This window comes from Zalophus californianus, chromosome 8 (genome assembly GCF_009762305.2).
Source record: "Zalophus californianus isolate mZalCal1 chromosome 8, mZalCal1.pri.v2, whole genome shotgun sequence".
Lineage (NCBI taxonomy): Eukaryota > Metazoa > Chordata > Mammalia > Carnivora > Otariidae > Zalophus > Zalophus californianus.
In genome coordinates this window covers 2,273,921-2,300,617 of record NC_045602.1, presented here as the reverse complement: position 1 = coordinate 2,300,617, position 26,697 = coordinate 2,273,921, and the positions used below count along the sequence as shown (strand labels likewise).

Here is a 26,697-nt window from a genome sequence, read left to right as displayed (position 1 = left end):
AGGGAGCCCGATGCGGGACTCGATCCCGGGACTCCAGGATCATGACCTGAGCCGAAGGCAGTCGCTTAACCAACTGAGCCACCCAGGCGCCCGTGTCCCTGCATTTTAAGGCTCTGAGGCGGATAAACAAGTTAGTACTCGGGAAGCACTTTGGAGATCGGCACATAGTGAGTGCACAGTGCTCGTTACACGTTCTAGCCGCCCCTCACTTCTTACCGTTTTCATGAGTCCGTCCCCGACGTGGGATCCAGGCATTGTCCCTGAGCTGAGTCTTCCGCTTCTGTCTCACCCTCTTCTCACATAAATTATTCCCATAAAATGTCATCTGCAATATCCAGTTTCAGTCTCAATACATCGAAGAAAGCACTCAGACACTGGTAAGCTGTCTGACCACAGAATCCTTCTGGGTGTGTGGACCGGCCCCCGAGCTCTCCCACAGCCTCTGCCTCCCCCTGTGCCCCGGGGCCGGGGGCAGGACTCCATGCCCCGGCACGTCTCCGTGTCTGTACCTGTCTGCCGCCCTCTGGCACTTCCTTCGCACCTTCGTTCCCAGTGCTTAATTCTTCCAGTTGTTTCTAATCTGCTATAAAATTGCCAACTGAGATGTTTATTTCAACAGTTATAAATTTTATTTCTAGGCATTTTATTTTGTTCTTTTTAAAAACATTCCTGGTAAATTTTGGTGGTTTTTTTGGCTTGATCATTTTTTATTCCAGCTTTCATTTCTTTGGGTAATTTAAAGATTCTCATGTCTGAAGTCATCGGCATTCTCACTCTGGGGTTCCTTCTTCTGGCCGGCTCTCACTCAGAGGCACTGCAGTCAGTGTGAATTTCACCCTGTTTTAGGACAAGCCCCTTACTAGGCTGCTCCAAAGCTGTAGGAATCCTGAGGGCCTGGCCTGGGGGTGCATTCTTCTGGAGAGTTTGCCTCCTCTGGAAAATGCCTGGGGCTGCCAACGACTAGAACTTCTAGTTAAATTCTTGGCCAAGGATTTCCCGGTCCAGGGTACCAGCAGTGTAAATTCAAACGCAGACTTCTGTGAGGACCAGAGCAGGATACAGGTTCCCGGGTAGACTGCTGTCTGCTCCGAGCCATGGCTGAGACAAACACGTGCTCTTGATGTGTCTCTGTATCAGCTCATTCTTTTACTGAGAAAGTGGCCCTTTGGGAGTCTAGACTTTTGTAAGGGTTCCAGTCCCGATGCTCTACCTTTTGTGGGCCTCATGCCTATTTCCCGTTCACTGTGTGGTCTGTAGATTCCCAGTGGAGACCAATACGGAAAGGGCAGCCGTAGCTTACATTTCTGGCTTCAACAACGGCTTTAGTTTTTGCTTCTGATCATATTGCTTTGTTTTCCTGAAAGCACAACTGTGCATTTAAAAATAGAGATAAATGTTTTATAGAAACATAATTTTTTTCAAGATGCTTAATTAGCCGTATTGTTAGAATCAGAAGTCCCAGAATCTATGAATTTGATAAATGAAAGAAACTGTTGAAAAACATAGTGGAAGAGAAAAATAATCTTTTTGAAAAAAGATTTATTTATTTATTTGAGAGAGAGTGTGCACAAACAGTGAGAGGGGCAGAGGGAGAGAGAGAACCTCAAGCAGATTCCCTGCTGAGTGTGGAGCCCGATGCGGGGCTCGATCTCACAACCCTGAGATTATGGCATGAGCTGAAAGCAAGAGTTAGACGCTTAACCAACTGAGCCACCCTGGTGTCCCCATGAGAAAAATAATCTTAAACCCTTCACTTCTTTCCTGGGCTTCACATATAGACATCAGACCTCATTGTGGCCCTGTTACCGAGATCTCTCCTGGGCATCTCAGGAGCAGCACAATCCAAAACTCTGTTCTTTCTCTACTACTCGTCAGTGAATGATACCACCGTCCTTAGAGATATCGGGGTGAGTTTATCCGTCAGGATCAAGAGACCACACCAGGTGTTTCAGAAAGAGGGCATTTCATACAGCAGATGGGGAGTTCAGGCCAAACGGGGCTGCTGGTGTGACACGGATCTTCTCCCCTGAGCAGCTCGCACCCGCATGTGGTGGTGTTCTAGGAACCTAGCAGCTTGGGCATGGGGGAATGGCCGGCATTTGTGCAGCAGGTCCCTCGTAGTTGAGATGCCATGGCGAGTGTTCATGTGGGGAAGGTGCACTCACACTCTGCTGCTTCTCAGCAGTCCACCACTCTCAGAAGTCCAGACTTCCTTGCTTTGCTTTTGCTGTCTTCTTGCCAAGCCTGATCTCGGAGCCACGATGGAAGCCACCATCCAGACGCTGATGCAATTGTATCTCTGACCATCCGCACACCTGGGCAGCGTGGACCAGCGGGCGTATGCTCTCCTTTCAGATACTGCTGCACGGGGTACCTCCTGTTGGTGCCGTGTCTGGGCAGGGCTGTCTGTAAGCTCAGGGCAGGTGTTCCTCCCTTGCGATCAGAGGATTATCCCCAGAGCAGAGCCAGTGCAACCACCGGATTAGGAACCTGCTCTGCTTTCAGGACCTGCTTGGGCCCAGTTTTGTTTGGAATGCACAGAATTCCCACTTGATGTTGGATGTGTCTGCCCTCCCCCCTGATGGCGTGGTGGATCAGATGACACGCATGCTGTGATGTGCAGGACTCGGCGCACAGTATCTGCCTCCCACGATCAGGGTCCAGTCCTGCCCACCAGGGTCCAGGAGTCAGCCAGGAGCCGTTTCCTGACAGCAGAGTGATGCCACGTGTAAGCAGGCACTGCTTGGCCACAGGATTCTAGGTCTGGCCTGGGACCCTGCCATGGGGCTCACCGGAGGCTCTATACTACGGTCTTGTTTGGCCTGGAAACTGCAAGCACCAGCGGGGCCCCGTGCCTGGACCTCCAGCAGAATGCCTCTTGGTTCAAGCTCCACGTAGGTGTCAGCCGGACAGGTCGTTGGGTTAGAGCGCCACAGTCAGCATGTCATCTATTGCCTCCCAGGTTGAAGAGGGCCACCAAAAGTTGGGCCTCCTAGTGGTGAAGACACTGCAACGTGGCCCAGACGGCTGGACACTTGGGAATGTCCCTTAGGCGGTGGCACTGGAGTGTTCCACAGCCTTTCTCCCCACCCTGTGCACCTGCCTTTCACTCTCCCTGCGACACAGCGTTTGGGTGAGCTCACCGGGTGCCATCTGGGTCATGAGGGGGAAACCAGCTAGCAGGGCAAACAGGGAAGTTAGATATGAGGAATGAGTAACTGTGGTAGAAGGACTGACTCATACCTGGTGTAAGGTGACTTGCTCTGGCACCTAGGACTCAGTCGGGGACCCAAGGAGGGAAAGTGGAGGGAGTGGGTGCAGACCGTGCTGGAGAAGGCATGGCTCAGGCTACGGGACATCAGGGGAGGGGCTGGGTGCACACCGCTGGACATGAGTGGGGGCACATGCTGCTGGACGGCAGGGGAGGGGGTGCACGCCGCTGGACGTCCAGGGAAGGTGGGGTGCTAAGGCCAGATGGCGGGAGGGGGTAGGGGAAGGGGGGCGCACATGGCCAGACGTTGGGGGGGTGGTACATGCCGCTGGATGGCAGGGGAGGGGGCGCACGTGGCAGGACAGCAGGGGAGGGCAGTAGGGGAAGGGGGGCGCATGCCACTGGACGGTGGGGGTGCACGTGGCTGGACAGTGGGGTGCAGTCCTGGGCACGTGGCTGGACAGCAGGGGGCAGTCCTGGGCAGGCAGTAGGCCACCCTTGGTGTCAGGTGGTCACAGCAGTCACAGCAGGGCGTGGTGTACCCTGGGGTGTGGAGGGAATGAGACCCCTGGGGCTGTGGGCAGGGTGCAGAGGGGCCATGCAGCGGCCTGTGGAGGGAACCAGAATGCCAGCCTGGGCGTGAGGTCTCACACACCGAGCTGTGCGGGCAGGAAGCCTCAGCACCAGTTCTGTGTCAGCGCCACAGGAAGGTTGTTGCCAGGCTGAGGCAGCAGGGTTGTAGAGAGACAAGGGTCTGGGGCCCGTTCGGGGGCTGAGCTCCCTGGACACCCTCACCGCACACCGCTCACGGGACCCCATTGCAGTGGAGCCCCGTGGTTTATCACAGAGCAGGGTGTGAAGGGCACATGTGAGCATGCTCTGAGCCAGGAAGGGCCAGGGCGCAAGGATTGCGGGCTTTGTGGGCCAGTCAGTCCTGCTGTCATAGACTGCCCTTTCCTGTCATGTCTCCTTTGAAGTGCACACCATCCTTAGCTCCTGGCCTTATAGAAATGGGCAGGGTGGGGGTGGGGGCTGGATTTGGGGCAAGGTGTGCCCACTCTGGATGAGGTTCTGGTGGGGAGCTGTGAGCGCCGATGTGGGCTTGCCAGGGCAGGAACTGTTGTCCCGGCTGCTGATGGACCTGTCTGCTGGCGACCCCTCCAAACTGGTTCTGGGAGAAAATGTTCTCCCCTGATCCATGTCTCAGAAGCCAGGGGCTGCGTTGTTGTGCGTCCCTGGCACCAGCACGTCAGATGGCAGCACTTGGTGTCACTGATGAAGTTTGTCATGATCCACTGTCGTTCTCCAAGAACTTCTGCCTGCTGCACAGGCCCAAGCAGGAACTCCGTGGGATCTGATAAAAATCAGCATGCTAGCATCTTTCAAGACTTTGATGGTGATCCAAGCTCTGCATTCCCACTGGTGTTGCAGAGTTGCCTTTGGTGACCATTCTGAGAGGGAAGGGGACTTCCGGGGGCTTCCTTCGTGCTTCCCATCATTATTGGCTCTGCTGTAGGTGGGATCCTGCCCGCCCCTACCTGCCCTTTCCCTTGATACGTTCGGGAATCTGGTGATTGCTGCAGGTTGGTCCACCAGCCCTTTTTGAGGCGGATTGGGGCCACAAGTCCATGGTGGGCTGGTTGTGGGCTCATCATGGGCTCTCGCAGGTCTGGAGCCTTCCGTCCCTTTCCCGTGGTGCTACCGTCCTACACCTAGGGAAGGGTTGGAGGAAAACCTTGTCTATTCTGCAGCAGTGTTATAGGGTCCTTCCTCAAGGGGGCCTGGGTCCCCCTAAGAGCAGGGGCTATGGGTCTGCGAACCTGTCCTAGGTTAAGCCCTGCATGGGAGGTGGGGGCTCTTCACTGGTGACTGAAGGCGGGTTTCTGCCCAGGGCCAAGTCATGCCAGTTACATAGATCAGGGGGTACTGGGGCGCCTGACTGGGTCTCTTTTCCCTTTACCCACTGCCAGAGAGCCGCCTGGGCTAACATGCTCTGATCGGCCCTTGGTTCCTGTGCCTGCCTTGTCTCTGGAGGTCACGGCCAGTCCCCCTCCCCGACCCATCCGTGTCCTTGTGGTCAGGGAGCTCAGAGCTCCTCGGGGTGTAGGAGCTGTCACACCGGTGCTGGGAGACGAGGAACAGGCCAGACCCTGCTCCGTCGTCAGTCTGCCCTCCTGTGCACCGGGGTCTATGATTTATACATGGCGTGCCCTAAAGCATGTGAAGGCCAAGGTAGAAAGGCATTTTTTAGGCACAGCTCCAAGCTCTCCCTGTCCCAGGTGACTGCTTAGTGGAGCTGGATTGCTCTTCATTCTTCTCAGCCTGTGCCAGACGCAGAGATGGTTGAACTCTAAAAATAGCCCTCGGATTTCGAATGCGCCCACTGCATCCTGCTCCCAGTGCCCGGCCGAAGCCTCCTCCCCATCCGGCTGGGGATCAGATTATATCCCCAGCCTGCGCACTGTTAGCCCTTTAGCTGAGCTGGCTGGAGCAGCTATTCAGGCTTACAAAGGCCCTAATCTCCTTTGAATTCCTCTAAGCCTGGACTCAGTAATCCCTTACAGTGGGCAGCACACTCCGCGGGCACAGTTGGCAGGCTCAGGCGGGCCTCTTCCATTCATTGGCCCCGATTATCTTTTTATCTCATTAAGTGCCTTCAGCTTGCGTGCTCCATGTGAAAAACAGACAGTGGCCTCCAGTTGGCCTTCAGGACACAATGTGGTATTTTCTCTTCTGAAGCCATGGACTGTTGACGAGTCAGGCCACCGCGTTTCCTGTCTGACTCTGGCACTGATGACCCACGAGAGCGTGGGGCAGCCGGTTAACTTCATGGGCCCCAGTCTCCTGGTTCACAGAACGGAGGAGCGAGGTTCCTTGCGCGTGGCGTGGGCCTTCCCTTCTCGCTCACGTGGCTGAGTTCTCCGTGGTTTGCACCGTGAGCTTGCTTTCTTGCAGATGGCGGGCCTGCCCTCCCGGGGCTCCCGGGGCTCGAGGTCATTACAAGTGATCCGGGCACTACAGGACCTCCCTTCAGGATGCACTCAGACATAGACAGGAAAGTGGAATGCCTTGCTGGTTATTACAGCATTTCCTTCTAACGATCGGGGTTTCCTTCTTAAAAGCACCTTAGTTTCTTTGATAGCTGCTGGATTTGCGTTGAATGCTCTGTTGAGACTCATGCAGATATGGAAATCCTCCGAGTTTCAGAACCAATTTGCATGTCTCGATGGGCAAACTCCAGCATTTCTTACTCAGTACTGTTTACCTTCAATTTCATCTGCTTCTGAGGATTTGGAGAGTTTCTGATAATGCCTACCGTGTTCCTTGGACCTAAAGCGCACTCTTCATGCAGCAGATTTTGCAGCTTTGCGCATTTCTAGGGTGGGTGATGTTGGTGGGTGCCCAGAGTACACACGATGTCACTTTCTGGTCTTTCTCAGGGTGATTTCTAGGGGTTACGTTTCTCAATAAGGAACTTTGGATTCACTTTGGACCCATCAAATTTTCATAGTAAGTTCTGATAACAAAACTTTATAATCTTTCAGAAAATCCAGATAAATTTTCCATATGCTAGAAATTTCCTCACTTTTTTCCTTTTATTCACCAATTTTCAGAAAAATGTACGGTTCTCTGCAATTTGCAAGCATACCTAGTGCAGTTTTCTTTTTGTCTTACATGGACTTGTGTGCTGCCGACAAGTTGTCATTCCCGTCACTGTTTATTTATGCAGGTGTGACCTGCCTGGTCGGAGCCACCCTGGCCTCCCCGCCCCATGGCACGTCCCCAGTTGTGTTCGGCAGCTCCCTCGTTTGCCCACCCTGGAGAGCCTTCACTCACCATTTCCTCAGGCCCCGTGCACGGTGCAAATGGAACAGGGTCTGAAAGCGCTGTGCCCTTAGCGTCTCTGTGCCTTGTGGACCCCGTGCTGGGCCATGGCAGTTCTGGAGGCTGTGTGCCTTCCGGCCAGCGTGGGAGCCGCACAGCAGGAGTGCGCATCCAGGGCTTCTAGAACGGAGACTGAGGGTCATCTTTTCCCGCTGTCTGCCTGGGGGTTTTGTGGCCATGACCCTGTCTTGCCAGTGTGTAATGCTCCTGACCCGTGTCCTGGCTGCAAGCCTCTTTCCTGATTTGGCCTCTCTTACACACTGACGCCAGATCGTCTGCTCTCCAGCACGGCGCTGGGCCTGGTGCTTTTGCATTGATGGAATGTGTCCTCTCCCTGCCAGGCACCGTGTCCTCACTCAGAGTTGTCACCTTCCACCCTGTTATCTGTGGAGCAGACCCTCCACAGCCCTCAGCTAGTCCTCAGGACCCTTCCTGGTCCATCCCAGTACGGCGTCAAGCCTCATTTCCCGTGGCTTTCCTTCGTTTTACCATGTCCCAAATTGAGCTCTTGGCCTTCTCTATCCTCCAAAGCCACTGGGTCCTTAATCCTACCTGTGGAAAGCCTTGTATCAATTTCCACGTGCCCCAGTCCCCTTTGGGGCTGCAGCTAAATAATCCCCTCCCCGTGGGAAGGCAGTCTCTTCCCTGCAGCGCTTCACCTGGATCTCTCTTAAGGCATTTGCTGATCTTGTCCTTATATTATTTCACCCTTCAATCATGTTTGGCGTCCTTGTGGGCAGCGTCTGTATCTGACTCAACTTTGTCTTCTCATTACTAAGTGGAAGCACAGACCCAGATGATTATAGCCAGAGGCTAGATGGTTTTATAAGTCTGCTTATTGCGACCTAACAACACCCACAAAATCTCAGTGGCATGTTGGCCATTGTCACTTGTAGCTTGAGGGAATCCCTGCTATGTTCCCTGAAAAGTGCACCCCCCCCCCCCACCATGGGAATTAGGACCTTTGACCCTGTGCAGCCCAGAGTTAGGGGCACAGGAAACACAAGGGGCCTGTGGGTCCTGGGGGAAGAGCAAGTGGACTCAGCCCTGCTCTTGTTCCTGGTTCCCAGGGCCGTGGGTTCTCGTGTTAGGGACACAGTATCATGTAGAAGTACACATTCCCCAGGACTGTGTGTTCTTGTGTTGGGGACATAGAACCACATAGCAGGAGTCCACGGTCTATGGAGTTGTCCTGTGCCTTGTGGGGCTAACTGTGTCCTGGTGGGTATGATGGGGCTCTGGAATGAGTGACACTTGATCCCTTGGTGTCCCCTGGTCCACCTGTCAGGGCCCAGAAGCATGGCCACAGCAGTGTTTTAAAATGCATGTGATTCTCTGGAACCCTAAGATTCTTCCCAGGAAGCCCCTGCTGTACCCTCTCTATCACTGACACCTGCCACACCAGCACATCCTCCAAATCATGTATCTTCAGCTTGACCTGCTGCTGAGCCCTTTGGCCCTTATTCCCACTCAGCCGGCAGCCTGCCATGTTGCCAAGCATCTGGGCTGGCCTGGTGTCCCTAGATGCAGGGCATGTCGGCTCTAGGATAAAGAGGTCCTCAGGCATTGTGCCTCTTCCTTTGTGGGTGTAGGATGCAGCTTCTGCAGAATACTGGACCTCAAACCTCACCAGGTTGCCAGGTCCTGAATCTCCGTGGGGTATCTCCCACCCACTTGCTGGGGTCTGCTGCACGCAGTGTGATGCCATCGCTGTCCTGGCTCAAGGCAAGGTTCTGCAGGGTGTCAGATGCCTCTAGAGCATATTATGATAGCAAGCCAGAGCACTAACAGCTCTGCAGCAAAACCACATGCAGTTTTCCTCTCATAGATCTGTGGACGGTTTGCAGTCCTCTGTCTTCATTGGGATAGGAAAAAAGGCATTTGGAGGGCAGTGTCCACATGTCACATACCTGAGGCTGGTGGAGTTACTCTAACAGAGACTTAGGTCTGGCACTCCAGCTGTGAGCAGCGTGCCTGCTCTTTTGAGCTTAGAGTAGCCCACAGACCCTCCCCAGGACCCACTGACTTTGTGCAGAGGCCAGATGGCCAATTCAACAAGGCCCTTCCATGCCCTTGATCCTTAATGTAGACACACGTCTCCACTGCTTATGATGGGATGGGGCATCAGTGTCAGCCCCATTTTACACTCATGGACCATGGAGATGAGCACTGGCTGGATCTGCAGACCCACAAGATCTATTGTGACCAGGCTTTGTCTAGGATTTTATTTATTACCTGGCCCCCTAATGTCCCTACCTTACTAACGGACAGGACACTTTAGGTCTCAGACCCTGTGTTCAGTAGGCCTTGAACTGTTGGGTATTACCCTTTGCCCAGTGTATGACCACCAACTAAGGGGCAGTAGGTCTTCTTGGGTGCACACTGGGCTAATCATCACTGTAGACACTTGCCCTGGTGTTACAGGTTCCTAATTCCTGGGGATCTGGTCATGTTTTCTGTCAGTGGCTTTTAGGTCTGAAATCTTCTCAGACCAGAGTTGGGTGAGGGGTCATGACTTTTAATAGGGTGACTTCCCTTAGCCTCCTGCTCATCCATTCCTGTTTCCTTTGAATTGGTATGTATGTATATATGCATGCATGTATTAGGTAGGCAGTGTTCTGTTGAGGGACCATCTGTTTTGCTCCTAGGAATGCTGTCTCTTGTTATCTGTTGCCACAACTTGGCCAGTTGGCCTTCCGTGCCTGGCATGCTGCCTTGTTGGTCGTTATGATAATTGCTACCCCTGACTTCTGGCAGTCACATACCATCTCCAGGCCGCTGTTGCTGTGGGGCCAGGTTTAGCTGCCGAAATCAGGAGTGGTCACAAAGCTCGTTATCAGTAAGTCACACTTTGTGACAACCTCTCCTAAGAGAGGAATCACTGGGTTATCTGGTAAGTGAATGCTCAACTGCCAAAACGTTTTCCAAAATATACTGTGTTACACTATGTCCAGCAATCTGCAAGAGACCCATTGTTCTACATCTTTGCCAATACTTGGTATTGTTGATCTTTTAAAATTAAATTTTAGCCATTCCAGTAGGTATGTAGTACATCTCATTTTGGTTTTATTTTGCCTTTCTCCAGTTACCATTGATCTTGAGCATCCTTTTTGGTGATTACTGACCATTCATGTTTTCTTTTATGAAGTGTCTGATTCAGTTTCTGCCATTTTTAAAAATTGGGTTATTTGTGTTATTAAGTTGTAAGAGTTCTTTATATATTCTGGATATAAGCCCTTTGTCAGATATATGTATTGGAATATTCCAGTTTTGCTTTATTATTTTTTCTTTTTTAAAAAAGATTTTATTTATTTTGAGAGAGAGAGAGAATGAGCAGGGGGAGCAGCAGAGGGAGAGTCTCGGACAAGCAGACTCCCGCTGAGCAGGGAGCCTGCCCTGGGGCTCCATCCCAGGACCCTAAGATCATGACCTGAGCTGAAGGCAGACACTTAACTGACTGAGACACCCAGGCGCGCCTTGTTTCATTTTTTTCCATGGTGTCTTTCCAAGTTTTTAATTTTGTGAAATTCAGTGTCTTTTGGTAGTTAGACATTCTTAATTTTAACGTGGTCTATGTTACCAGTCTTTTCTGTTATGATTAGTGTTTTATTCTGCCCTGTTTAAGAAATCTTTGCTTATCCCAAGGTTGCGAGGATATTCTAGTATGTATTATAGAAAATATTTGTATTATTTTGTCTTTTACATTTTAATCTTCAGTCTGTTTGGAATTGATTTCTGGGTATGTTGTGAGATAGGATACAAGTTCATTTTTCACATGAATATACAATTGATGCAGCATCTTTTACTGAAAAGACCATCCTTTGTCGACTTCAGTGCAGTGGCATTTTTGTTATAAGTCAGCTGACCATCCTTGTAAGATCTGTTTCTACATTGCATTTTCTTTCTCTGGTCTATTTATCTGTGATCCAGTACCAAATTAATTACAGATTTGTAAATCAGCCAGTTTTGTTCTTCTTCATGACTGTTTTGTTGACTATGTGGGCGGTTCACATTTCCATGTAAATTTTAGAACTTTAGAAGTGGGTTGTTGGCTTCTACCCAAAAAGCCTTTTGGAAATTTAATTAAGATTCATGGACCCATGGGACGCCTGGGTGGCTCAGTCGTTAAGCATCTGCCTTTGGCTCAGGTCATGATCCCAGGGTCCTGGGATCGAGTCCCACACTGGGCTCTCTGCTTGGTGGGAAGCCTGCTTCTCCCTCTCCACTCCCCCTGCTTGTGTTCCCTCTCTTGCTGTCTCTCTCTCTGTCAAATAAATAAATAAAATCTTTTTTTTTTTTTTTAAAGATTTTATTTATTTATTTGAGAGAGAGAGAGAGAGAATGAGAGATAGAAAGCACGAGAGGGAAGAGGGTCAGAGGGAGAAGCAGACTCCCTGCCGAGCAGGAAGCCCGATGTGGGACTCGATCCCGGGACTCCAGGATCATGACCTGAGCCGAAGGCAGTCGCTTAACCAACTGAGCCACCCAGGCGCCCTAAATAAATAAAATCTTAAAAAAAAAAATTCATGGACCCTTTACAGCAGTGAAGCTGTCTATGAACATGGTATACTCCTCCATGTATAGGCCTTTACTTTCTCTCAGTAGTGGTCTTCATTCTGCCATGTACAGGTCTTGCACTTCTTTAGTTTAAGATTTATTGGATACTTGATTTTTTTAAAAGATTTTATTTATTTACTTGAGAGTGAGAGAGAGAGCATGAGAGGGGGGAGGGTCAGAGGGAGAAGCAGACTCCCCACTGAGAAGGGAGCCCAATGCAGAACTTGATCCTGGGACTCCAGGATCATGACCTGAGCCGAAGGCAGTCGCTCAACTGACTGAGCCACCCAGGTGCCCTGGATACTTGATTTTTTAATGTGACTATTAATGTTTTTTAAAATTTTCTAGATTTTTCTTGCTTATCTAACAGATACCCAATTAGTTTTTATATATCACCTTGGTGTTCAGCGATTTTGCTAAATTCCCTGTTTTGTTTCTAACGGTATAGATTGTCTTAAGTTTTCTACATACATTGTCATTAACAAGTAGTGGTGTTTTAATTTCTTCTTCTCCCATTCTTACACCTTTACTTTTTCCTCACCACACGAAGTAGTCAGGATCTCTAGTTATAGTGTTAACTGGAAGCGGCAATGCAAAGCATTCTTGTCTAATTACTGTTCTCAAGGTGAAAGCATTTAATATCTCACCCCCAACTGCTATGTTTGCTGCGTGAGGAAGAAGTTACAGGGAAAAACTTACTTTCCTGAACAGAGTTCCCCAGAGAAGGAGTTTGTTCTGTAGGGACTCTGCCACCAGCCCGTTCTCCCATAGACAAGCTGTATGTACCTCCCCTTGCAGAGAAGCTGCACTTAGTTCTCACACTGGGTAGCTCCATTCCTATTCAGATTAGGTAGTTCTTTTTTGTGTCATTTAGGGAGACACATATCATCTGTGCCTGTACAGGGAGGATGTTTCAGCCTTCATTTCTTCTTTCTGCCTCTGTGTTGCCAGCCCTCTTTTCAGGTGGATATTCTCGTATTTTAGGAGTGACACTGAGGCCTCACAGGCTGCAGAAACACCGGGGGCCTGGAAGGTTCCACAGGAAAATTAGTTTCTTGTGTAGAAAAGCCAGGTCATGCTGCATTTTCCTCAGTGAAACGGGAAGGCTAATGAAGTACATACATATGGCTTGGCCAGCAGCCTGTGAGAGTGGGATCCACGAGCCCCGGTGGAAAGCCTGCCCCCCACCCCTCCTCTGATCATGGGTGATGATGGTAATCAGATGGCCTATGAAGCCAGGCATCTGCCCGTCGTGTACACTGATGATTGCTTGGCTGCTCAGCTGGTGTTTGGATGGAAGGGCCACAGAGCTGAAAAGTGGGACACTTCCCGGTGTGGATGTGGCCCTCTCATGTTCTCACGTCACATGGGAAATGTGCAGCGTTCTCCCTTGTTCTGCATTTCCTTTATGGTCCTCACGCAATGTCAGCTGTGATTTAGTGTTGAAACCTGTTCCTTGTTTCACCATCATGTACTAAAAGCCTTTAGAAGAGAAAGTGTAGCACATACACAGCTTGGAACTAAATGGAAATCACGTTTGAAAGGATTTGTGTTTAGGAATTCATGATTAAGTTTTTATCACATAATGTTAAATCTGATTTTTTTTGTTTTATTTCTCTTTTTGTCTTACTGAAACATTGTGTAGAGGGGCAGTGACCTGGCTCCTGGCACGTTCCCTGAAGACAGGTATCCCTGGTCTTTCTTACCTAAGCTTAGTTTTTTGGTTTCTTTTTTTTTAAGCTTAGTTTTCTTATCCACACGGTGGCATTTGAAGGTGCTCTGCAAATACAGAATCTGGGAGCATCTTGAAAATCAAGCGTTGGGACTCTGAGATGGGTGGTGACCAGCCACCGTTGTCTGTGGGAGACGCTGTGTCCGTGCCGCGCCTTCGGGCACTGGGCTGCTGTCTGTCTGGAGAGCCAGGGGCGGCAGGATAGCGCGTGTGCCCATCGGGCGGGGGAGGGGGGATCCCACACACTCCTGGCGGCGCCCTCCCCGGGTGCTGAGTACCTGTGGGCGGGGCCCTCCTGCCCTTGGGTCCACCTTTGCCCCGAGCTGCACTCATGGTGTTTGTGTCTGCAGCACATCCACCCCCTCATTTTGCTCCCTGTTTTGAAGAACTGTTGAGGAAGGACGGAAGGAAATCGATTTTGAGGAAAATTAAATTTTCTTCTGAAACAGAGTGATGCTTGTACCACAGGAGGCAGGGGTTAGGCGGCTGCTGGTGGGGAAGCCGTACCTGTTCTTGCGAGCTCCGGGTCAGTGCCCCTCGCTCTGCTGGCTCTCGGCGGCCCGCGGTGCTAGATATTTTAAAGAGTGGGTGTGCCCTGCCTCTGCGCCTGGGTGGATGTGCTGTGCTGTCTGGATTGTGGCCACATACCACACTGTTGACATTACCCTCTGTTGCTCAGCTTCAGACAGCAAAGTCCTGACGTGTGCAGCCGTGTGGAGGATGCCGAAGGAGCTGGAGCCGGGCAGCCACGAGTCCCCTGACGATTCATCAAGCACCGCGCACAGCCTGGAGCTGCTCTGTCACCTGGACGACACGGCCCACGGCAGCACGGCCTGGTAGGGCTCTGCATGTTTCAGACGCCACAGCGAGCCTGGAGGCTCGACCGCGCCTGTGTGCACACTCCTGTTCCTGGGGCCGCAGCTCACACTCAGAACCCTGCTTTCTTGTGAAAAGATGGTATAGATGGCTAGCTTTACCCCCCCCCCCCCCGCCTTCCTTTCCTGTTTCTCAGTCTCAGTTCTTCTCCAGATTAGGTACATTATGGAAACTCCGTTGCATACGTCGTGAAGGAGCCTGTGTGCAGGTGTCCTTTCCATCTAAATCTGTGCTGCCAGGTCCCTGCCAGGATGAGGGTGAAGTTAGGTGCTGGAGAGCACTTAAGTGTCCTGTTGCTTTTTAACTTTGTAAATACACTTCCATTCAGCAATCTTAAGTGTAAATTAATTGATTTCTTACTTTAGGCTGAAGGCTTGTAACTTCTTCTTCCGTAGACTGAGTAAGGATGCGCTGTGTGCACACCGGGTGGTACCCCGAGCCCTCCACGTCTTTATCCTTGCATCTGTCTCCTCCGTATGTCATGTGCAGTGCCAGGGGGTGGAGATGCCACCAGCGCCCATCAGGGCTGCCTGGCCCATCGCTGCCCATGTGTTGTGGCCGAGGCTTGGCAGTACTCACCTCCATACCGGGTGGGAGCCTCCTCAGAGCACTGAAGCCTTGGCACATTCAAAAGGCTGTCCTTTCTAGAAGGGGCTGTGGGAACATAATGTTGGTATGGGTGTTTACAACGGTAATTATTGTTTTACTTAGTGTAGTAACACTTCTGTGTGTGCACACAAGTGTGCATGTGTGAGAAAGAGCTCTATCCTCTGTATACCCACTTCTGTTTGGGCCAAATATACCAATTAAATAAGTTTAATCCAACACGTATTTATTAAGCACCTGCTGCACGCACCTGCCAGACTCCAGGGATGCCAATCTGATGGGTTAGGGACCTGGCCTCAAGGAATCATGTGTGATCTCCCAGGGGAGACCCCCAGTGTAAACATCTTGAGTGACACAGGGCAGGCTGTGGCATGCACTGCAATCATTAGGAACTCCGTGCCGTGGGTCCCCCGAGGAAAGAGTCATTAATTTTTACTAGTGGAATTGAAGAGGGATTTGCTTAGGAGCTGACATGTGGAGCTGGGACCAATGCAGTTTCCGTGGCAGCAGCGGGTCTTGGAGCGGCAAAGGGAGCAGAGCTGGGGGTCGGTGCCGTTTGTGGCTCTGGGAGGCCTTTGTGCGCTTGTTTGCGGGTGGTGTGTTTTCACGGGTGCCAGGCTGCTGTTCTCCACACGGAGGTGTCAGACCCCGTCTGCAGGAAAAGGAGATGCACAGGAGCCCTGCATCTCATGAGGGGTTGCGGGAGTGCAGAGTGAGTCTGGAATGTGTGCAGACAGACGCACACGTGTGCACATGAGTGCGGTATGTACGTGAGTGCCAGGAGATAGACTGGCATGGGGGGAGCGGGGAAGACACAGTGCAGGCCGGCAGCGACTTTGGGGAGATCAGATGGCATCAGTGCCTTTAGCGAGCGCACAGATGGGCTGAGCTCGGAGAAGCAGGGGAGGGGCTGCTGGTCCACTTCCCCAACTCCCACCTGGGTTCAGACGCTGCATCCAGTGTTCCATCGGAGGAGTGGTCACCTCTGTCTACGTGTGCTTGTCAGAGAATGAACGTCAGTGAAATGTTCAGTCTGGGTCACGCCCCCATGATCACAGTCCTGTCATCACACTCCCGGTGATCACACCCATGATCACAACCCTATCATCACACTCCCGGTGATCACACCCATGATCACAGTCCTATCATCACACCCCTGGGGATCACACCCATGATCACAGTCCTGTCATCACACCCCTGGGGATCACACCCATGATCACAGTCCTGTCATCACACCCCTGGGGATCACACCCATGATCACAGTCCTGTCATCACACTCCCGGTGATCACACCCATGATCACAGTCCTATCATCACACCCCTGGTGATCACACGCTCTGTGATTGCACCACTGTGATTACACCCCTATGATCACACCCATGATTGCACGCCCAGGGTCACACCACTGATCATATTCCTATCATCATACCTCCAGTACTCACACCACTGGTGATCACACCACCATGACCACGCCCCCTTGATCTCACCCCTGTATCGCATCCCTGTGATCACACCCCCGTGATCACATCCCCGTGTTTGCACACCCCTCGCCGTGATCACACTCCCGTGATTGCATCCCCCTGATGGGACCCATCCCCGTGATCACACCCTCGTGATCGCACCCCCATGATTGTACCCCCCATAGCAGATCCCTGTGGTCACACCCCTCCATGATCACAGCCCTGTGATTGCACCCCCATGAGCGCACCCCCGTGATCACCCCCAGTGATCACACTCCTGTCATTGCATCCCCATGATCATACCCCGTGATCACAACCCCATGAGCGCACCCCCCATGATGACACCCCCGTGATCGCACCCCCTCAGCAATCACACCCCTGTGATTATACCCCTGTGATCACCCCTTTGATCAAGCCCCGTGGTCACACCTCTGTGATTGCACCCCTGTGATCACACTCCTGTAATCACACCCCATGATCACACCGTCTATAATTACACCCCTATGAAAGGAGAACTTCTTGGGAAGTAATTGTTGATACATAAGCACATCCAGAGAAATGGTCTTCCTCAAATTCACGTTGGAAGGTTGCCCTCTTCTGAATTTGCTGCCGTAGTTCCAAGCGTCTCTTGAATTCCTTTTGTTATCACTTATGTCACTTTATGTGTTTGTTGACCTTTTTGCCTCGAAGTGGCTGTGACCCCCTGCAGCTGTGGGAACAATACAGACAGATCCCGTGTGCTCGTCCTCCCATCTCCCCTGGTGGTGACATTGCATAATCCCTCTGCACAGTCAGCCCTGGGGATGGGGTGTTGATAGCACCCACAGCGTGTGCGCACTGAGTCCTCTGCCGTATCATCACGTGTGTCTCTTGGTGCAGCCGGCACCGTAGTCAACATACAGAATCGGGAGCCCTCCTGCTTCCTGTTTATGGCCTTAGTCCACTGCTCCCCACGTGCCATCCTTAATCCCTGGCAAGCACCAGTCTGTGCTCCTTCTGTAGACTTGTCATTTTGAGAAGGTTCTGTGAATGGAATCGTCCACTCTGGAAGCTTTGATCATGGCTTTGTGCACGCACTGTGATTCCCTGGGGGTCCTTCCTGTTGTCACCTGTGTCTGTCAGTGGCCCCGCCCCTTTATTCTGAGTGGTAGTCCATGGGACCGTGGCTTCTGTGACCATTCACCTGTGAAGGACAGCTGGGTTTCCACTGGGGTTTGCACATCCTGAGGAAGCTGCTCTGAACAGGAATGGACAGGTGCTCACATGAACATAGGTTTCCATCTCTCTCAGCCGAATGCCCTTGAGTGCAGTTTGTGGGGTACCTGTACAAACTGCTGGAGCAACACGTGAGGCCCAGTCTCTGCATCCTCACTGCCCTTTGGGGTTGTCATGCATGGTTTTTCTGTGTCTTTTTTTTTTTTTTTAAAGATTTTATTTATTTATTTGACAGAGAGAGAGAGTGAGAGAGGGAACACAAGCGGGGGAGTGGGAGAGGGAGAAGCAGGCTTCCCGCGGAGCACGGAGCCTGACGCGGGACTTGATCCCAGGACCCCGGGGTCATGACCTGAGCCGAAGGCAGACGTTCAACAACTGAGCCACCCAGGCTCTCCCTTTAGTGACGTCTTATTATCTGATAGGGAATTTGGCTTTTGGAAATTTAAGTCTGGTGAATACATGAATGTGAAGGTGCTGTTTGGGGTCAAACATGAGGCAACTGGTAGTTTTGTTTGCTTGCTTTCGTTTTTGGTTTATAAGTTGGGGCTGAAGCAGTCCCAGGAGAGGGCCTCCTGGACACGTCCTGGGCATCGGCCCCGCTGCTGGCCGTAAGGGAGCTTCTTGGAACAGCACACAATGCACAGTCTGCAGGGTTGTTGCTGCGCCCCATGGGGCGCTGTGTGGGCTCCTGTCCTCAGGGTCACTCAGCTTCTCTTTGCTCTGGAGCAGCTGGGCCCCAGCGGAGGTGGCCCCACACCCCCATCCCAGCCCTCTAACACGCAGCGGTGTGCGGTGCCCGGCAGGCCCACCTGCCATTGAAGATTCTAGAAGGCCTTGTGACTGAGCGTGTTTGGTTCGAGCTCCCACCCATGGAGGTAGATGGAATGCTGGCCTGGGGGGCAGCACGCCCTGTGTCTTGTGCTCACCTGCCCCGGGGCTGCGTAGCTTGCTGGAAAGTCAACCCTTTCTCTCAATTGCAAATGAAGATTCCTGAAACGGAGGAAATGCTTCACAGTTGTTATCTTGGCTTCCTGGCAGGATCTTTGTGGAAGTGTGGCACCTCCATACTTGTTAGGATACATGATACAAACAAGCCAACAATCCATTCTCTTCCTAATTTCTCAGATCCACATTGCGGGGCTGCAGATCCCAAGTTGAGCCTAGAGGGGCCACCCCGTAGCTTCTGGTGTGGATTAACGAGTTGTCCTCCTGGTTCAGTAACCCCTCTTCGGAGAGGGCCTCTCTAAAAGAACCACTCTTCCACCCCCACCCACATCTTCCTGTCCTTGCACCCAGCTTTATCTCATGTAAAGGCATGGCCACGCCTGGCACTCTGCCATGTGCATTCACGCCCGCATCCCTGAACCTCCTGGGGGCAGGGGCCTTGTCCAGCAGCAGGTGCGTCCTCAACACCGAGGACAGCGCCAGCCACAGCGCTCTTCTGTGTGAGGGACCCCGGACCCTGAGCTCTTCTGAGGTCCTCAGGCGCTGCCTCCTGCCCACATGACCCTCTAAGTAGGGACCATGGCAGAGAAGGTGACTGCATCCAGCCTTTCCCACTCAGTGCAGTTTTTGGGATTCAGAGCCAGGCAGGCCAACCCCAGGACACCACACACTGCCCAGAACTGCCTCCCTGCTGAATGAATGAACAAAAGGAGCCAACTTGTGGTCCTCACACTGTGATTTGAAAGTTGTTTTTATTGCTGGGAGTATAAATACGTCTTCATCAGAATGAGTTTTTTTTTTTATTTTTTATTGTTATGTTAATCACCATACATTACATCATTAGTTTTTGATGTAGTGTTCCATGATTCATTGTTTGTGCATAACACCCAGTGCTCCACGCAGGATGTGCCCTCTTTAATACCCATCACCAGGCTAACCCATCCCCCCACGCCCTGCCCTCTAGAACCCTCAGTTTGTTTTTCGGAGTCCATCATCTCTCATGGTTCGTCTCCCCCTCCGACTTACTCCCCTTCATTCTTCCTCTCCTGCTATCTTCTTCTTTTTCTTTTTTCTTACCATATGTTGCATTATTTGTTCAGAAGTACAGATCTGTGATTCAACAGTCTTGCACAATTCACAGCGCTCACCATAGCACGTACCCTTCCCAATGCCTATCACCCAGCCACCCCATCCCTCCCACCCCCCACCACTCCAGCAACCCTCAGTTTGTTTCCTGAGATTAAGAATTCCTCATATCAGTGAGGTCATATGATACATGTCTTTCTCTGATTGACTTATTTCACTCAGCATAACACCCTCCAGTTCCATCCACGTCGTTGCAAATGGCAAGATCTCATTCCTTTTGATGGCTGCATAATATTCCATTGTGTATATATACCACCTCTTCTTTATCCATTCATCTGTCGATGGGCATCTTGGCTCTTTCCACAGTTTGGTTATTGTGGACATTGCCGCTATAAACATCGGGGTGCACGTACCCCTTCGGATCCCTACATTTGTATCTTTGTGGTAAATACCCAGGAGTGCAATTGCTGGATCATATGGTAGCTCTATTTTCAACTGTTTGAGGAACCTCCATACTGTTTTCCAGAGGGGTTGCACCAGCTTGCATTCCCACCGACAGTGTAGGAGGGTTCCCCTTTCTCCACATCCCCGCCAACATCTGTCGTTCCCTGACTTGTTAATTTTAGCCATTCTGACGGGTGTGAGGTGGTATCTCATTGAGGTTTTGATTTGGATTTCCCTGATGCCGAGCGATGTGGAGCACTTTTTCATGTATCTGTTGGCCATTTGGATGTTTTCTTTGGAAAAATGTCTGTTGATGTCTTCTGCCCATTTCTTGATTGGATTATTTGTTCTATGGGGGTTGAGTTTGATAAGTTCTTTATAGATTTTGGATACTAGCCCTTTATCTGATATGTCATTTGCAAATATTTTCTCCCATTCTGTCAGTTGTCTTTTGGTTTTGTGGACCACTTCTTTTGCTGTGCAAAAGCTTTTTATCTTGATGAAATCCCAATAGTTCATTTTTGCCCTTGCTTCCCTTACTTTTGGCGATGTTTCTAGGAAGAAGTTGCTGCGGCTGAGGTCGAAGAGGTTGCTGCCTGTGTTCTCCTTTAGGATTTTGATGGACTCCTGTCTCACATTTAGGTCTTTCAACCATTTGGAGTCTATTTTTGTGTGTGGTATAAGGAAATGGTCCAGTTTCATTCTTCTGCATGTGGCTGTCCAATTTTCCCAACACCATTTGTTGAAAAGACTGTCTTTTTTCCATTGGACATTCTTTGCTGCTTTGTCAAAGATGAGTTGACCATAGAGTTGAGGGTCCATTTCTGGGCTCTCGATTCTGTTCCATTGATCTATGTGTCTGTTTTTGTGCCAGTACCATACTGTCTTGATGATGACAGCTTTGTAATAGAGCTGGAAGTCCGGAATTGTGATGCCGCCAGCTTTGCTTTTCTTTTTCAATGTTACTCTGGCTATTCAGGGTCTCTTCTGGTTCCATACAAATTTTAGGATTTTTTGTTCCATTTCTTTGAAAAAAGTGGATGGTATTTTGATGCGGATTGCATTGAATGTGTAGATTGCTCTAGGTAGCATTGACATCTTCACAATGTTTGTTCTCCCAATCCATGAGCATGGAACATTTTTCCATTTCTTTGTGGCTTCTTCAGTTTCTTTCATGAGTATTTTATAGTGTTCTGAGTACAGATCCTTTGCCTCTTTGCTTACATTTATTCCTAGGTATCTTATGGTTTTGGATGCAGTTGTGAATGGGATCGACTCCTTGATTTGTCTCTCTTCTGTCTTGTTCTTGGTGTATAGGAATGCCACTGATTTCTGTGCATTGATTTTATATCCTGCCACTTGACTGAATTCCTGTATGAGTTCTAGCAGTTTTGGGGTGGAGTCTTTTGGGTTTTCCACATACAGTATCATATCATCTGCAAAGAGTGAGAGTTTGACTTCCTCTTTGCCGATTTGGATGCCTTTGATTTCTTTTTGTTGTCTGATTGCTGTGGCTAGGACTTCTAATACTATGTTGAATAGCAGTGGTGATAGTGGACATCGCTGCCGCGTTCCTGACCTTAGGGGAAAAGCTCTCAGCTTTTCCCCATTGAGAATGATATTCGCTGTAGGTTTTTCATAGACGGCTTTTATGATATTGAGGTATGTACCCTCTATCCCTATACTCTGAAGAGTTTGATCAAGAACGGATGCTGTACTTTGTCAAATGCTTTTTCTGCATCTATTGAGAGGATCCTATAATTCTTGTTCTTTCTTTTGTTAATTTATAGTATCACGTTGATTGATTTGCGGATGTTGAACCAGCCTTGCAGCCCAGGGATAAATCCCACTTGGTCATGGTGAATAATCCTTTTAATGTACTGTTGGATCCTATTGGCTAGTATTTTGGTGAGAATTTTTGCATCCATGTTCATCAAGGATATTGGTCTGTAATTCTCCTTTTTGATGGGGTCTTTGTCTGGTTTTGGGATCAAGGTAATGGTGGTCTCATAAAATGAGTTTGGAAGTTTTCCTTCCATTTCCATCAAAATGAGTTTTGAGAATGTTCACACATCTTCCAACTAGTCCTTTATGGATGACAAATATAAATAAATTATGCTTTCTAGGGGAATTCCTCATATGCAGATAACAAAGCCACCTTCTTTTCTCGCATACTTTCTCTCCTTCCACTGTGGTTTGCTCTTGCGGTCAGCGTGTGGTGAGTGTGGGAGCAACGACCTCCGGATCTGTAGGTACTTGACGCCGTCCCCGTGGGCATGTTTTTCCTTCCCTCCTGTGTGAGGGGGTGGTTATGTGGGGGTCTCTGGTGAGTGTTCCAGCTCTGCGCTTGTTAGGTGCTGTTGTGTGTCTCACACTGAGTGGCATGCACCTCTTTCTCAGTGAGTCAGACAATAACTCCTAGCCCTTTTCCACTCTCCCTGTCGCTCAGAGGAAGTGCCCCCAGGCTGAGGTCAGTGCAGCCCACAGCCGGCTGCGTGCAGGGCAGTTGGACCAGACCCTTAGGGATGCTTTTACCAAATTGTGATGTTTTCCCCATCTTCAGGGTATCTCGCCCCATTATATTTCAGGCTGTGTGTGTTAGCTGCCTTGTATTTTTCTGGAGCGGGATGAGACCTACATAACTAAGTAAAGTTAATAAAAACCCACCTTATTGTGGTAAAGAAATGAGTTAAAAGAGTGAAGCCCTGTGCCATGCATGTTGTTGGCCCTTTTTTTACTGTCTAGAGGTAGGTAAGGGGGGGCTCTTCACATCTCCCCCTGTGCTATGTAGTTATTCTTCCATGAATCAGGACTGGACTGGCAGCTCGGGGCCTTCGTCAGTGTACACAGTCCGGACGTCAGCAGTGAAGTGACTGTAGACCCAGCACGTCCTCTGGGTGTCAGGTCCCACACTGTCCCCTGTCCTGTTCGCACCAGCGTCTTTGGGAGCCCTGACGAAGGGGAAGTGGGGAAGGCTTTCCTGTGTGTGGGCCTGCTGGGCTTTTGTGAGCTGGCGTCCGCCCTGCAACGTCATCGCTGTTGGCTCGGGGGCCGATGAGCCACACAGGTAACTCTGTGCTTCTCCACCTCCTCTTGGTCATGAAGAGCCCCCCACCCACCGCCGCTGCTGAGGAGTTCAGCATCCTCGCCGAGGATTGACGCTCCCTGCCTGTGAGTGGAAGCCAAGTCAAAGCAGCAGAAAGTCTGGTGTATTCTTGGTGTGCTCCATCTCCCAAGTTGGTGCATCTGGAGTAGTCATACCGTCACCTGGGTTCATGGACAAAAGAAATCTCCTTTAAAGGAGAACTCACTCAACTTAGCAACCAGAGCTTTCCAGGGTTGGCCAGGAGATGAGTGGCAGTGACTGCAGCCCCCAGAGTCCTGATGGGCAGACGGGATGGAGCGTCACTGCGCTGCCGCTCGCTGACCTCCACTTCCGGAGCCAGCTTCTGGCCGAGTGCAGGTGGAGGTGAGTGTCACACAGAAGCGCCAGGCAGGCTGAGCCCGGTGGGTGTGCGCGCTCCTCTCAGGAGGAGGAGGGGGGTGGGAACCACGGTGTTGAGACGGGGGAGGAAGCAGAGGAAGAGCAGTGTGTGTGAGGCCGCTGATTCTTGAGGGAGTTTGGCCGGAAAAGAAGGGATTCGGCCTCGTCTCCCTTTCCCTATTTATTTTTTAGTTCAACGTGATATAACAGTGGAAAAAAGTAAATTCAGAAGCTGTCTTTGAGGATAAATAAGAGTGTGTTTGAAGTTCAGAGATCTTATGACAGTTTTACAGCCAATAGTGATGGTGAATTCTCAGTGATCATGCTTTATGATTGCGGAGTTCGTAAGATTTGTGTCCTTGCTTTTTGGGTTTACCCAGCCTAGGTGTCCTGAGGTATAAGTTGCTTCTCTGGTTCCTGGCTCACTACTAATGTCCCTTAGCATTTACAGAGGCCCAGAATGAGGCCCACATCCCTTCTTCTGTGTAGGAAAAGAACAGTCTTACGGTATTCTGGGACAACATGAAGATGCCTTCTTCTCTCAAGTTTGTTCAAGTGTCCACCGTACCCCGAGGATGGTTGTCCCGTGTCCGGACTGTCTCGCCCCCTCTGATGCTGTTTAGATTCCGTGTTAGGGATGTGGTGAAAAACAAGCAAAGCACGACGTGCAGATGCAGCTCTCACTAGAAGCTCACTGTGCAGAAGTCTGAAACGCAGTGCACCAAGTCTAGTTACGTACATTACGATATAAATTCTTACCCTTTCTGCAGTTTCAGTCCATTTCTGTGAATATGTGGTTCACGGTGTGTTTCATGCGACCCTCTTACAAACCAGCCAGTGTCTCCCAGAACGTACCCAGAAGGCACCAGTGTTTCCAAGGGACAAGTTTAGAGGAAGGTAGCATTTAGTTCTATTGTGATTGTTTACATGAGGTTTGAATAATTTTAAAAGTTCAAACCTGAAAGTGCACTAACTCCATGCATAAGAATTTTAAACATTTTCTACTGTTTGAAAAATGGGATGGGGGAGGAAGAAAGAAAAGTAGATCGATAAGAAGAGGAAACACCCAAACCACTATTTGGAATTTGGGTAGACAGTTTTATTTCAAAATGTACTTTTATTTATTTATTTATTTATTTGAAGAGTTTATTTGTTTGAGATAGAGAACAAGAGAGAAAAAGGGCATAAGAGGTGGGGAGAGGCAGAGGGAGAAGCAGATGCCCAGCGGAGCAGGGAGCCCGATGGACGCAGGACTCCATGTCAGGACCCTGGGATCATGACCTGAGCCGAAGGCAGACGCTTAACCGACTGAGCCACCCAGGCACCCCAAACGCACTTTTATTTAAAAGTTAACTTTGAACTTCCTGGGAAGACCCAGGGCACAGGGGGTTTGGATTTGCTGTTGCTTGAGCACCAGTTGGGGGGCAGCATCCCCGTGCTGTTCGGCTTGCGCTCCTCTCCCAGTCCTGGGAGGAGATGTGTCATGGGGGCACTGGCCCCTGTGGGCCAGCGTTGGGTGGCCTTGGAGGGATGGACCTGTGAACTCTGGGGTGAGTTAAGTAGGCCTTTGGGGCTGGCAAGAATCCATTACGCAGAGGGTGCTCAGAGCCCCAGCTGTGCCCCGTGGCTCTCTTTGGGGCAGAAGGAGGGGATAGTGGTGATCTAGCACAGAGCCGTACTCAGGGAGGGCCAGGCGGTGTGTCCACCCACATCCACCCCAAGGTGGAGCGTGCGGACCTTGAGCATTTCCGCTGGGGGAGGCTTCTCAGCAGTGCAGAGCTAGGGGATTAGTGCTTGTGTTTTCCAGCGTCTACGCTCAGTAATGGGCCCCTTTCCATTTCTGGGCCCTCAGCATCGGAGTGCTTGTTTCTGTCGAGCCGGGCACATACAGCTCGGAGCACTGACTTCAGCTGTTAACAAGCCTCCACAAGAAAGAGGAGCATCTGAGAAGAAAAATACCCTCTCCCTCATGCCCAGCCTGTTCTTGCCTTTCACTCTGGGTCTGACTGAAACCGTATTATTTAGCTGATGAACCTGAAGTCTCTTCAGGTGAGGGATGTCAGAATAAGCAGTCTCTTCCTACCCACATCACCCCATGCCAGAGGCACGGGCTTGCCCGCCAGGGTGCCAGGCTGTGCACGGATGCAACTCTGCCCCCGGAAGTCCCCATGTACACGGCCACCAAGAACCCATATGGCCACAGAGCTGGGCGAAGTGTGCTTCTTGACTTGGTGGTCTGACTCCAGAACTCTCCTTTCCCTGATCTCTGCAGCACCCGTGAAAAGTGGTTTCCAACAGGAAGAAATTAGCCGGATTGCCAAATCTCTGTTTGAAAAGAGATGCATAAGCTGGGGAACTCATGTACTGTATCGTTTTAAAGCGTTTTTCAAAATTTTACTCGTAACCAATGACTTAATAGACAAGTTTCCTTCTTAAGGTTTATCCTTTTCCATAAAGTAATGAACCTGATGAGTTGTCTAATGCAGTGGGAACTGAGAGTCTTTACATGGCCGTTCCTTGTGGATTAAAGTCTGTCTTCCAGCCATGTGGGGTTGCTTCCTTGTATATACCACGTCCTGGGGGGCCAGCCTTTCATGGCACCCCGCTTCCCACCCCCAGCGGCCACAGAGAATAGGTGAGGCATGGAAACGCTGTGGATTTAAATTAATAAATTTATGTTGAGGTTGTTTTAAGAATTTCTAGTGTCCTTTGAGCTGTCCTCACCCCAGGTACCAGAATCCAGAGTGTGAATCATTCATTTGGAGTCACTAATCTGAAGAAGAGAGGCATGTATTTTGTTTGATCAGCATGAAACCTGCCAAATTAGAACCATCATTCCTGCCATTATGGTCCTTGTTAACTGCCTCACAGAAGTTTAGATTTTTTATTTGGGTTTATTTACAGAAACAGCCCTTTTCTTGTGTTTTCCTCTCAGTGATTATGAAGGGATATTGCACACTTATATTAGGTATATGCTACTTTGTTCTTGACTTGTTAATGTAATTTTATGTCCTCTCAAATTCACTGGCAGTGTGATAAAGCAGAAAAATGGATGATTTTATGAACAGAGAAATAAACGTCTTAGTTTGGAGTAGCAAGTATGGCAGAAATTCTACGTTATTTTCTTATGTTTATGGCCCCAGTTTCATGGTGATGATCGATGATAAAATGGAATTTCTCTTTATTGCACTTTGTGT

The 26,697-nt window shown here is 50.2% G+C and overlaps 1 protein-coding gene across 8 annotated transcripts in view; it reads left to right on the top strand.

Annotated features, from left to right (window-relative positions):
* Positions 1-26,697, top strand: part of EIPR1 (EARP complex and GARP complex interacting protein 1) — a 130,950-nt gene that overhangs the window by 74,754 nt on the left and 29,499 nt on the right. For all 8 annotated transcript variants that reach the window (XM_027623497.1, XM_027623495.1, XM_027623493.2 and 5 more), the window contains one exon: positions 14,065-14,221. In XM_027623497.1, coding sequence (XP_027479298.1) covers positions 14,106-14,221 — 116 coding nt within the window. In that variant the 5' untranslated portion in view covers positions 14,065-14,105. The remainder of the gene's footprint in view (positions 1-14,064; positions 14,222-26,697) is intronic.